Source organism: Raphanus sativus, chromosome 3 (assembly GCF_000801105.2).
Source record: "Raphanus sativus cultivar WK10039 chromosome 3, ASM80110v3, whole genome shotgun sequence".
NCBI lineage: Eukaryota > Viridiplantae > Streptophyta > Magnoliopsida > Brassicales > Brassicaceae > Raphanus > Raphanus sativus.
The window spans coordinates 338,987-352,000 of NC_079513.1; the positions used below are offsets into that span (position 1 = coordinate 338,987).

Sequence of the window (13,014 nt, forward strand, 5' to 3'; positions counted from 1 at the left end):
CAAACTTGAACGTTCCCGGTTATTGAGAGAGAAGACCTTAAATATTTTCCCTACTACTACACCATGTAGAAGTATTTCCAACCTCAAATCGAATAAATAACACATTTAACTCAACGGTGATGATGTATCAACTCATTGATCGTCAACACAATGGTGTGATGCAGTACAGGAACCAGTCTAGTTCTCTGAAGAACCATGTCCTGATTCAAACACTTACCCACCAAAAGCATATTCACTAAGGATCCTCAAACATCTACAAGCAAATCATCTTTCCACCAGATCGATTGAAACAATAACACAAACTTGATGAATCCTAACATAACCAGATTGAGTAAAACAATAACATAAACTTGATGAATCCTTTTTTTTAACTTGATGAATCCTTAATAACTCAATGGTGTCGACATAGTTCATTACCAATGAACTATGTCGTCAACACAAGTGTGTGATGTAACAAAAAAAAAAAACAATCTAGGTCTCTGAAGAACCATGTCCTGATTCATCCCCAATCAGTTCACCCACCAAACTTAACTATCTCAAACATCTACAAGCAAATCATCTTTCCACCAGATCGATTGAAACAATAACATAAGCATGACGAATCCTAACCATAACCAGTTTGATTGAAACAATAACATAAACTTAAAGGGTTCCTCAGCCAATGACAATAACTTATTATTATTAGACAAAGATTCAATCTTTTCACGACGAAGAGACAAAAGGGAAGCTTCTGTCAAACTTGTCGGAACTCGATTTCTCGCACTCGAACCCACACCCACACTGAGGAGACTCCAGAAACTCCTCGATCTCGAAATTCGCCGACGTGATCCCAACGGAGAACGCCATCTCGTCTCCTTTCCTGATGACCTCGACGATGTTGAGCCAGAGGAAGAGGACTTTGACCTTGATGCCACTCAGCTTCGTGAGCTTGTTCTCGGAGATGTAGCCGCTGATCGTCGATTTGTAGTTCAACTGGTAAGAGCCCACGAGGGAGAAGCTGCAGGAGCCGTTGAAGTAGGCGTGGAATTTGCCTGTCGACGTGTCGAGATCGTAAGCGACGACTCCTTTTGGGAGGATTCCGACGGGGAAGTTGTAGCTCTGGAGGAGGGAGTACGCCGTCGGAGAGTCTGATTCGGCGGTGGCGATGGAGAGGAAGAGGAAGGCGGCGATTAGGATCGGGAGACGTGACATTTTTTGGTTCACGAAAGATTTTGCGATTTTTCGTTCGGAGACTTTTGCTTATTGGTCGTTGGAAATATCTTTCTGTAAGAAGGGAAAACGATGTCGTTTTAAGAAGACAACTGGATACATGTGGACCTTTTGGTGATGAGAGTTACTATATATCTCTCTATTGGATAATGTTGCAAATAAGAGACCTTTTTAAAACAAAAGGACAAAAAAAGTTGGACATGACTTGATCAAGTTATTATTTTCTTGTTCGTAAAATACATACAAGAAAGTTAGACATTTTCAGCAAATATGTAAAGATTGTAAAAGGAAAAATTTGTTTACACACGTGAACATCGAACTCTGAGATTTAGTATGCAAAAGCTCAAATTAATACAAAGAAACCAAATCATATATTGATATATAAGTGAGTTATTAATTAGAAAAAACTAATCCGCACAAAATCCATAAAAATTTGCATTTTTGTTTTTTTAATGTCAACAGTATTTCCAAAAAGTACATGTTTACAAATGAGACGGGTTTTAACATTTGAGGCCTAAAAACAACTTTTATAACTTAATAGTTTTATACCCATCACGAATATAAATCTACATGTCTCCATTACACATGTTTAACAATAGAACATTCTATAACTCCACTGACCCTCTACGGAATCATTCGAGACATTGAGGCTCTATCTTCTCGTTTTTTTTGCATCTCTTTTGTTTTCATTTCACGCACTCTGAATTGTATGGCTGACACTTTGGCCAAATCGGCTCTGCACTCTTTCAACCCCAACTAGTTTGATTGGGAGTTTTTGTAATATTTGGTGTTCAAAAAAAACAATAGAACATTCATAGGATATGTATTAAATATGCGGCTTGCAAACATAAGTAACTCCTCCATCACCGCTCCATCGCTGGTCCATCGCTGAATTGCTTTTTTGTCATGATGTTCTTCAGTGTTGATTCATACTCATGATTCCTCATTTCAATTAAAGAGATTCTTCCCGAACTCATCTTTAGCTTCGCTCTCTGAGCGCCTTTTGCTGCGACCTTTGTGATGTTGCAGTCTCTTGTTTTTCGAATCTTTTCATATGTGTTCTGCTGCGATACCCTAAAATTTTTATGGTTTCTGTTTTCTCTACCTTCTTCCTTCTTCTTTTATATTCCTATTTCTTTGTGCTCTTCTTCTCTTTCTTTTGTTTTCTTGTGTAACTACGTATAGTAAAAACTCTATAGATTAATAGTCGATAAATTAATAAATACGATAAATTAATAAATTATTCCAATATAGTATATATATATATACACTATATTTTAGTTATGTTATAAACATAATATCTCTCTAAACGCTCTATCTTCTCACTAAACTTCTTCGTGATAAAAAAAAAAAAAAAAAAAAAAAAAAAAAAAAAAAAACTTCTTCAACATAGAAATCGTGTTTCGGTGGCTGGTCACCACCCCCTTTTGTTTTCTGTTAACTCTGACTAAGTTCGGATCTGTCTTCTGTTAGTGCAAATATAACACCACAATTAAGTCATGCAGAAGATAAATCAAGAGACAAATTACATACAAGCAAGTACCAATTGCTTTATTAGAAAATCACCTAAACAATCTATTACAAGACTTACTTATCCACTTTACACATCTTGTTAACACCATAACAGCTGCTACTGAAAGATTCATAATCTACCAAACTTGTCTCTCTATCGTCGTATGCTTCAGCACTGCTTTAAGACGACCCAAGAACACTCCTAAGAGATTTTCACCCTTCCTCTATAATAATAGTCCAATGACTTATCGGAATTCTCACGACTCCATAGCTATTTTATATTGATCTCCACGTTCCTAAAATCCTAGTCTCTAAGGCAACATGGATATATGGACAACTTCCATATTAATAAGTACACTTTCCTTTTCTTGGAACTGTACTTATTCCTCAAGATATAAACCGTCAAGACATAAATCCTAAGTTTATCTTTCTCAATCTCAGCATATCTTGCATCCACATGGTAAACCACCACTCTGCATGCTTATGTAGTAACGACTAATGCATCCAGCATCAGTGACTTCGTCGCCTAGTTAGTCACATAAGACTATTGACATCTACAAGCTCCTCTTGCATCTTTATCTTCGGCTTTGTCCGATTGTAAATTCCGGTTTATCAGACTTTTTTGTATGTTTGGCTTAGTGTTTTATTTCCTTTTTCTTGTTCCATTAAAGTCTTAATCCCAAAGATATTCTTAGATCTTTTCTTTTCTTCAGTATATGCTTGTCTCTTATCTCATGAGTTTGTAAGTCCTTACTCGTTATGGATATTTGCATGGAGTTTAGGCTTTCTCTATTTGAAGTTTCAAGGTGGATCGGCTGGTTGAAGGAGAGTTCGCAGATCTCGGGCTTTGGTCTTGTTTTTACGGCATTCCAAGGAGATCTCCGACTTTAATCATCTGTGGGATTAACAAAACTGAAGCTCAAGACCAAAGATCTAATAATCTCTTCGGTTGTTAGCAAAAGGAAATAGCAGAGAATTAGTCAAAGCTTTTTGGCAGTGTAGATGCACCGTCGCCGGCGGCCAAGCAAAAAGACCGATGAAGGAGGTGGAAGAAACTAGAACAAGCCATATCTTTTCCTCTCCGCCACGTGGATTCCACTACATTTTCTTTATAGCAAATGTTTCATATAATCTTATCCCCTTGTTCGAAAATGCGGCCGCGTTACCGACTAATCGGCCTCTTCGGCGGTGATCGGAGCACGGCCACGGCAAGGTGAACCAAATCAGAGATTCAAGGCGGAGATCCGAGTTTTTGAAGCCTTTCCCGCATAACAATGAAAGGCGGTCGGTTAATGCAACTCGGTTGATAGCACTAAACCTAGAAACTTTCAAATCTAACTTGGATCTGTTAAAAGATGGTGAAACAAGTGAAAATCTGGAAAAAGAATGTGAAGGCGGCCATCTTTAAAGCTTCATAATCGCAGGTGACAAAGAAAGGATAAAGAAAGAGAGAACAAAATTACAAGTTTGTCCCTCATTTTCAATGAAATATTAATATTAATTACAACAGAATAGTAGTGGACTCGAACTTGGGACTGATAACCAATATTCTAACAACTTACCATATGGGCCAAAGAGTTTTATTATTCTTTGCTTTCATATATGAAAATATATAAATGCTTAAAAACTAGACCCCCATTAATCCCCGCTTACTTGCCAATTTTTTGTTAACTCCTTAGATCTATGCCGACCGCCCGACTAACGCCTAACGTATTTCCGAACAGGGATATAATCTTGTTGATGCTATAGTATTGGATCATGACAATCTTTGTAATCTCTATAATTGCCTTTAATGAGTCTTTAAATGAAATCGTAAGGTCAGACAAAAAATGTATTTCAGTAAAATAATAAGATAATAATATTTAAAAAATTCCTAGCTAAATATTTGGTCCCACCGGAATCATAAATTAATAATAACAATATATATTTACATATACATAAATAAATCATTTTATTGTCTATTAATCTTCAAAATGAATTGTATCTCTAGATTTTATTTTCATTTCAATATTTTGGTGTTATTTTATCGAATTACATATAAAAACTTAATTGTATATTTCTATATGTATTCAATATACATAAATTGTAAAAAGATATCTCATAAAATAGATGAAATTAAAGTGTATAAAGTTTTAACTAGTATATAATATTATAAAATAAAATGTTCTTCCCTTCTTTTAAATTAAAGTGTATTTTTTAAATATAATTCTAAAATAAAAATATATTTAAATTAATAACTGTATAAATCAATAAATTATCATAGTCCCAACATTATTAATTTATAAAAAAATTATTGTACTTGTGATATATTACATTTGCACTCCTGATTAATTTTTTATTTTGAACTTATACAATTACAAAATGGGTTACCTAACCTTTTATATATCGTTATGGGTTATTCTCCTTACTGTTAGAGTTGGAGGCTTAACCCCACTGCTCTTAACAATCCAGGTATATTAGTTGTATTTTATTAATAATTTGCATTTTTATTTTTTCTAATATGAAAGAGCCCCGATGGCAACATTGTTGATTGCATACTTAGAGAGAAAATCAACCGGCATTTCAGCATCCCCTTCTCAAGGACCACAGACTTCAGGTCTTTTATTTTCTTACTTTTCCCTTTTGACTTGTTTTAATTAAACTGTTTTAAAACCTACAGTATACACTAAAAATCACAATTAAAGAAACTCAATTTCGATTAGAGATAGTAACGACTATATAGGATAGCTCAAATAATTTTTGGGTTATGTATTATAATTTATGAGGCTTCAAGTTGATATTTTTATAGAAAGTTACACAATCTATTTCTTTTTTTTCAAACATTTTTGTTAATATATTTTCAAAGAAATATCAAAATATATTTCCAAGTCTTACACTGTAAATCCCATAGGATCTACTTGTTATACTCAGTGGGAAAATCTAATATTTTTTGGGTTATGTATTATAATTTTTGGGATAGTAACGACTATATAGGATAGCTCAAATAATTTTTGGGTTATGTATTATAATTTATGAGGCTTCAAGTTGATATTTTTATAGAAAGTTACACAATCTATTTCTTTTTTTTCAAACATTTTTGTTAATATATTTTCAAAGAAATATCAAAATATATTTCCAAGTCTTACACTGTAAATCCCATAGGATCTACTTGTTATACTCAGTGGGAAAATCTAATATTTAGCAAATTACTTGCAAATATAAAGTAAATGAAGAATGATAAACATATTTAGCAAATTACTTGCAAATATTTAGCAAAAAACATGTAAAAGGTTAGCAAATATTTAGAAAAACATGTAAATATTTAGCAAGTACGTTGCAAATATTTAGCAAAAAATTATAAGTAATGCTAAAGTAAGAATTTTGTTGATTTAAACTTATAATTTTTATTGATTGAACTATTGACAACTTTTTTCATGGCACAAGATCATATTCTCAACATTTATTAAGAAATTAATTAATACCTTTTTGAAAATACTCATGATATAAGAATCGAATATATAACATATCTAAATATATTTTAAATTTTCTGCAACTATTATTTATTATATAACTATTTACAACAGTTAAATTAAATTCAAAGGTACACAAACATTATAAATTAGCATCACATGCATTTTATAAACTTTACGAGTTTGAATGAAAACAATACATGTATTATATATATATATATATATATATATATATATATATATATATATATATATATATAAATAAAACTCTATATTGAAAACGATACATGTATTCTTAAGTTTTAAGCTTTAAAAATTCAGACTGTTTTGCACTATCTCATATTATATCCCTATTAGCAAAGTTTACACTTGTAAGAAAATGTACTACTTATTAGTAAAGTTTTAATCAACACTGTGACGTCCAATTTATTATGTGTATGTTTTTTTTTGTTTTAGAAAAACTGAAGCATAATAATTAAATGGCATACAAATTATATTTACTATTTACATAAGATATAATTCCACTAATTAAAATCTCTGACATTACATATGACAAATAATAATTGGTCCTAACTCGTCAAAAATTCAGATTAAGGTTAATTCTAATTAATTTTGAAATATTTATTTATTTAAATTAATAAATCAATGACTCAGTCCAAAACTAATAAAACATGACAAATAATTAAATTATCTAAAATCATGATAAACATGACATTAACAAAATCAAATATTTAAATCAATAAATAAATGATTCAAATAAAACTAATAAAAATATGACAAATATAAAAATAATTCTATATCATGGATAACATGACAAATCAGCAAAATTATTTCTCAAATAATAATATAGACACATTAATCAATCGAAATCGATCAAAAGAGAATGAGCTTGAGTTTTCAAATACCATTATATCTTTTTTTGTAAGGGTTTATAAAATAGTGGAGAAAGATGTTTTAATTTAAAGGAACTCTCTGTGGAAGTTATCATAGTCGTTTTGGACAATGTTAGAAATTGCTATTATTAACAATTGTTTTTTTTTTGGTATTTATGTTATAATGGGGTTTTTTTAACAGAAAATGTTAGAATGGGTTATTATGGTTACTTTATGTATTGTTACATAATTAATTACACTAAACAGTTGACTAAAGAAATAAATTTCTTGGCCTTTATTTGTTTTTTTTTATTGGTTATACTTGCTTATATATTATGTAATTAATTGTACTAATAATTTTATTAATAAGGCCAAAAATGAAAAAAATAAAAAGCAAAAAGGTGACAAATGTATTATTTTAAATGGACAATATATTAAAATAGTATCCCTTACTTTTATCTGAACAATCCGAATTACCCGATATTTAGAATGAAACACCCAAATTATTCGATATTTTTGTATATAAATCCGTAATTATCTGAAAATCCATAATCTAACCAGAAATTAATAGGACCCAAATATTTTGCATGTTACTCGGTTTCAAATTTTGCTATTTAACTGAACCAAAAATAAAAATATCCCAACTGAAACTAAATCAAACAAAACTTTGTAAATACCTGAACAGTTCATATTTATAGAACCAAATCGCCAAAAACCAAAATAGCCAAAGCAAAACAGAATGTTGAGGACTAATAGTAATCTAAATTTAAATGTTACGAAGAATGTATTCTATTTTTAAAAATTATTTAACTCCTTTTAGTGGAGGTACATATGTGATTTATAAATGAACTAACATATTAGCAATATTTTTATATCTGATCCGTATACACGGTCAAACCGGTTAATCCGGTGGCCTATATAATTCGGACTGGCTTATTTTTTCATGTAGCATGATATCAGAGATTCTACCGATTGATTTATTTTCACAAAATTTGGATTGAATGACAATCTATTAATTAAAAACCTGATAAAATCCAAAATCCCGCCATTAACCCACGAACCGACACCGGTTGACCCAGAAAAAAATCAAAGATAATCTTATCATACTTTATAATAGTATAAAACTGAATAAACTATTTGATTTATCATATAAAATAAATACATTGTATTTATGTTATGCATTTTAATTTATAAGTTTTGTAATGATCAATACTATTACAATTTTAATGTAGATAGTTTGTTTTTCTTTTATTAACATACAGTGGGTTTAGATGTTTTAATAAAATTAAATATAGAATTGGTGGAATGAGCTTTTTTAATAGGTCATATACAATGAATTAAATTAATGGCTATATATAGTTTTAAGCACAAAAACCAAATGAAAAATTGTCATTAGTGAGAATTAAATTTTCTTTGTAAATTTACAGATATTTTTTTAGAAAATTTACATTTTCATTAGAAAAAAAAATGAATGTTTATATTTAAATAGTATAGATGTTGCCAAGTGTCTCAATATATAAATTATCCATACCAAAACCTATTTACCTATGATTGCATTATATAATGGTGGCACGTCTAAAATATATAATATGACATGAAATACAAATATCATTATCAATATTATAAGTTGATAATAATATTGATTATCGAATTTTTCTTAAAAAACTCAAGTCTAGAAAATATTAGAATATATATATATATATATATATATATATATATATATGTAACTAATTTCATTAGTTTTATTATTTTCTAAAAGCTATATTAAAATAATCATTTAAATTTTTAAAATTTACAATTGGTTTGAACTAAAAATGTAAAATTGTTTAGTAAAAGCATTTATAGGCTATCTAATGCTGTGTTACAAAAAAAAAGAAAAAAAGACTATCTAATGCTGTGTTAATATATTTGGTCCAAATAATAATAGTAAGAGATGTGAGAAATTTTATATTTTTCTTAAATTGTGATTGTGCAATTTATGGTGTTTCACTCATAATTTGGTCTCATAAAAAGCAAGATTGTTTCCTTTTTTTGAAAAAAGATCTATTATGTATTTATAATTTTATATACATTTTCAAGTAGTATGTAAATTTAAGATATAAATTATGAGATCTAATCATACTTTTTCTGTCATCCAACATACACAGACTCATATTTACTATGCGAACCAAATTAGTAACTCCGTATCCATGTAAACGACAAAAAACGATTGTTTTCTAACACTGCCTGCTAAACTATCCGTCTTTCTGTTCTGCGTTCGTGGTACATGAATGATCTTCAAATTGTGAAAAAAATTTTCAGTGTCTTAATATATTCTAAGTAACTTGCAAATATTGATCATCTTCACCAATTGAAAATAATCTGTTGCAAATGTAATCTGATACTGATGCAGATTCTTCATACATTTTATTGTCCATATTAGCGCTTCCATTTCCGAATGAAGAGGTGAGAGACTATCCCTAACATTTCTTACTCCCATCAAACCATCAAAATCTTTTAGTGTACTATACAAGTCTTGTCTTGAAAAAACCTCCCAGTTTACTATAGCTTCTAATGTACATCGAAACCTTCAATTGGAATATCTGATAGTTGAAAATGAAATGACTGAGTAGTGAGTATTTTAAGTCAAGGATTAGATGCGTCACTAGTGAAACTATTTATTTTAAATTGGGTTTAGTTATTTAAACTCCAAGATTATACACATAGTATTGATTTTTAACATTATGAAACCACGGTAGATCTCAGAAAACAAACAAACATGTCATCTATCTCGCCCACCGCTATTTAGTAGAGAATGCGATACAACATAGCTAATGGATTCTTAGAAAACACTTGACTACTTGTGGGAAGCCAATCAAAATCCAAAGAATATATTTTCAACACTAAGCATAAAAGAGCATTAGCATCATACCTATTGTTGTTTTATAGTTAAAAAAAAATATTTTTTATTAATCCAATCCGAAAACGGGAGTTAAGCATCGATTTGTAATTGATTTGAACAAAGGTACCCTATTTAATGCATTCTGTTAAACATTGCAACAATTCTTCAATGTCAATTGCCATTTTCAACTGTTGATGAGCACGAAAACAATGTGGGATTCACCTTGTTTCCTTGACTACCGGAACTTTTTATGTCGGTTTCGAATAGCTTGTTCGATGAACTCTTCAAAACTTGTAATCTTCACTGTATTTGAAGCGGTGGACGAACAAGAGAAGGTTCCAATTCACTTTAGCCTTAGAAGATTTTCCGAGAACCCGTGCTGTGCATACTTGCCTCCGCAAAAATAAATGCAAGGGTCTGGGTTTGAAATCACTGCCGTACACAGACTAGTATAGTTTATGATAAGTAAAGTGAAATCTGTCTACTATGAATGAATAAAAAAAGATAAAAACTAAATTTTAGAATGAAATTAATTATATGATCAAAGAAAACAATACTTTGGTTATCACAGAGAAAACAATTACTTGTAGAATAATATCAACTATATTCTATAGAAGTATATTAAATAGACGTAATGAATGCTTAACCTATAGTATTACTTTGGAACTTGGAAGTGGTAAATCCCCACATAGGGCTGGGCGTTCGGGTATCCATTCGGGTTTCGGTTCAGTCCATTCGGGTTTCGGGTTTTCGGAGTCAAAGATTTCAGCCCCATTCGGATATTTTTAAATTTCGGTTCGGGTTCGGTTCGGATCTTTGCGGGTTCGGTTCGGGTTCGGATAACCCATTTAAAATGTTTTTAAATTTTCAAAATTCATTATATAATTTAAATTTTCAAAATCTATAAGAAAGATAATATATTACATATAAATTTTCATAACATATATGTCAAAATACCTTAATTTAACATATAAATTAGTTTTCTTTGAATATTTGGATAAAGAATCAATAGATATTTAATTATTTTGGTGTTTTCAGTATACTTTAGCTATTTTAAACATTTACTTTTGACTATTTGCATATATTTTCCGAGTATTTTGGAAAACTTAAAGGTATCTTATATATTTTTAATATATTTAGTTATACATTATATATAAAAATAATGTATATATTTAAGTATATAAATTTATTTCGGATACATTCGGGTACCCAAAATATTTCGGTTCGGATCGGGTTCGGTTTCGGTTCTTTAAATACCGAAATTTTGAACCCATTCGGATATTTAATCAATTTCGGTTCGGGTTCGGTGCTACTTTTTCGGATCGGGTTCGGTTCGGTTTTTCGGGTTCGGATTTTTTGCCCAGCCCTATCCCCACACACCATTTTATGCCTATCACGTCGAAACATTATAACACTACATATTTGTATGCCGTGCATACACGTTCATATCACAAGTTGCTCGTTATGTCTATCCTAAACCCTAATTAATTAGAAAGTTACCCTTCATTGTCAACGCTATTAGCCTATATAAAACCCCATGAGACTAGTTTTCAAAAATTCACTTGCTTCTTCTCCAATCCAACATATAATTAAAGCAAGCAAAAATAAAATGGATTTCTCACGCCTTTCATTTGCTGCTTCTCTCGTTGTCTTCTCATCTCTAATCATATCCTCAGTTGCTTATTACGGTGATGAAGCAAACCCCGAGAATGGAAAATTAATTCCGGTCGCCGTTGAAGGTGTCATCATGTGCAAGTCCGGTGACAAATCTTACCCAATTCAAGGTAATATATTACTTATTTTGTAGCCAAAACGAACTGATCTTATTACACATTTCCCCGGATCAGAAGGATCTAACAGAACCTGGAAATGAGGTTCAATTTGAGTTTGGATACCATCAAAGATTGGATCATGTACTCCTACAACCGGATAACCATAATCAAATAAGAACTAAATGGATACCCAAATATCTAAATGGACCAAAAATATTTATTTGTATTTAATTCTAAAATGTTTAAATATTATAAAAATGTTATTTACAAACCAAATTATTACAAAAATTATTAAAATATTTAAAATTATTCAAATTATCTAATATTTTTATCTGAACAATTTGAATTGCTCGATATTCAACATGAAAACCCCAAATTATCGGAAAATAGAACAAAATTAGATCCAATTTTTTTTTCGATATTAGTTTCCCAACTTAACTACCAGAACCGAACAAAAATAAAATAAAAAATAACCAAACCAAAATTAAACTGAATTTCATAAATTCTAGGACGGTTCCTAAATTTATAGAACCGGAAAACTAAAAAAAAAAATACTGAACTGAAACTCAACCTAAAATTGAATACCTAGACTAGTTCTAATGGTAGAAGACAATTGGAGTACAAAATTGCCCTATCCTTTTTCACATATATAGTTCCTCCGCCTTTTTTTTTTTTTTGCTAAAAAGTTCCTCCGCCTTGTGATTAGGATTCTAACAAAAGTTAATTATGTTTTTATTGGTTGCGGGCTCAGGGAAAAGTCTGAGCCAGATGTATACGCGTTCCTAAGAAAATTGTTACTTGCTACGACATATACACTCTTAACTGGATGGCACTAATCGTTTGTTTACCTCAGGTGCGACTGCAAGAGTTACATGTGTGAAGACAGACGTATATGGGGAAGAGATTGTTCCGGTCTCAATGATGAGCAGCAAAACTGATGCTAAAGGTTACTTCTTTGCCACGTTATTTCCTTCACAGCTTCGTGAAGGAAGGATGGTGACTAAGTGCAAAGTTTTTCTTCACAAGTCTCCACTCGCTGATTGTGACTTTCCGACCGATGTGAACAAAGGTGTGAAAGGACAGTCATTAAGCAAGTACCGTATTCTTGAAGACAAGAGTTTCAAGCTTTTCTGGGCTGGTCCTTTCTTCTTTACTTCTGAACCTACCTACTACTAAAGACCTTCTTTTGATGAACATGATGTCTTCTAAGAATCTTTTCTTTTGTTTGATTCGTCGTATAATGTTGTCTGAAAATGAGCTAAGCGTTTGTTTTCTTTGTTTATAATTGATTTATCATGTCTTATAAGTTATAAACAGTT

General features: G+C 30.8%; 2 protein-coding genes across 2 annotated transcripts; one reads left to right on the forward strand and one right to left on the reverse strand.

The window, feature by feature from the left end:
• Nucleotides 1-571: 571 nt before the first annotated feature.
• LOC130509383 (uncharacterized) lies at nt 572-1,274 on the reverse strand. Its single transcript, XM_057005276.1, has one exon. It carries the CDS (start codon nt 1,189-1,191, stop codon nt 703-705), a length of 489 nt encoding a protein of 162 aa, XP_056861256.1. The 5' UTR covers nt 1,192-1,274; the 3' UTR covers nt 572-702.
• A 10,185-nt stretch (nt 1,275-11,459) lies between these two features.
• Nucleotides 11,460-13,014, forward strand: LOC108846754 (protein SEED AND ROOT HAIR PROTECTIVE PROTEIN-like). Its single transcript, XM_018619961.2, has 2 exons — nt 11,460-11,707; nt 12,549-13,014. Exons 1-2 carry the CDS (start codon nt 11,461-11,463, stop codon nt 12,869-12,871), a joined length of 570 nt encoding a protein of 189 aa, XP_018475463.2. The 5' UTR covers nt 11,460; the 3' UTR covers nt 12,872-13,014.

Coding starts and splice junctions, on each gene's coding strand:
- LOC108846754 (XM_018619961.2), top strand. CDS start 11,461: ATGAGACTAGTTTTCAAAAATTCACTTGCTTCTTCTCCAATCCAACAT. Junction 11,708..12,548: donor CAAATCTTACCCAATTCAAG/GTAATATATTAC, acceptor TGTTTACCTCAG/GTGCGACTGCAAGAGTTACA.
- LOC130509383 (XM_057005276.1), bottom strand. CDS start 1,191: ATGTCACGTCTCCCGATCCTAATCGCCGCCTTCCTCTTCCTCTCCATC.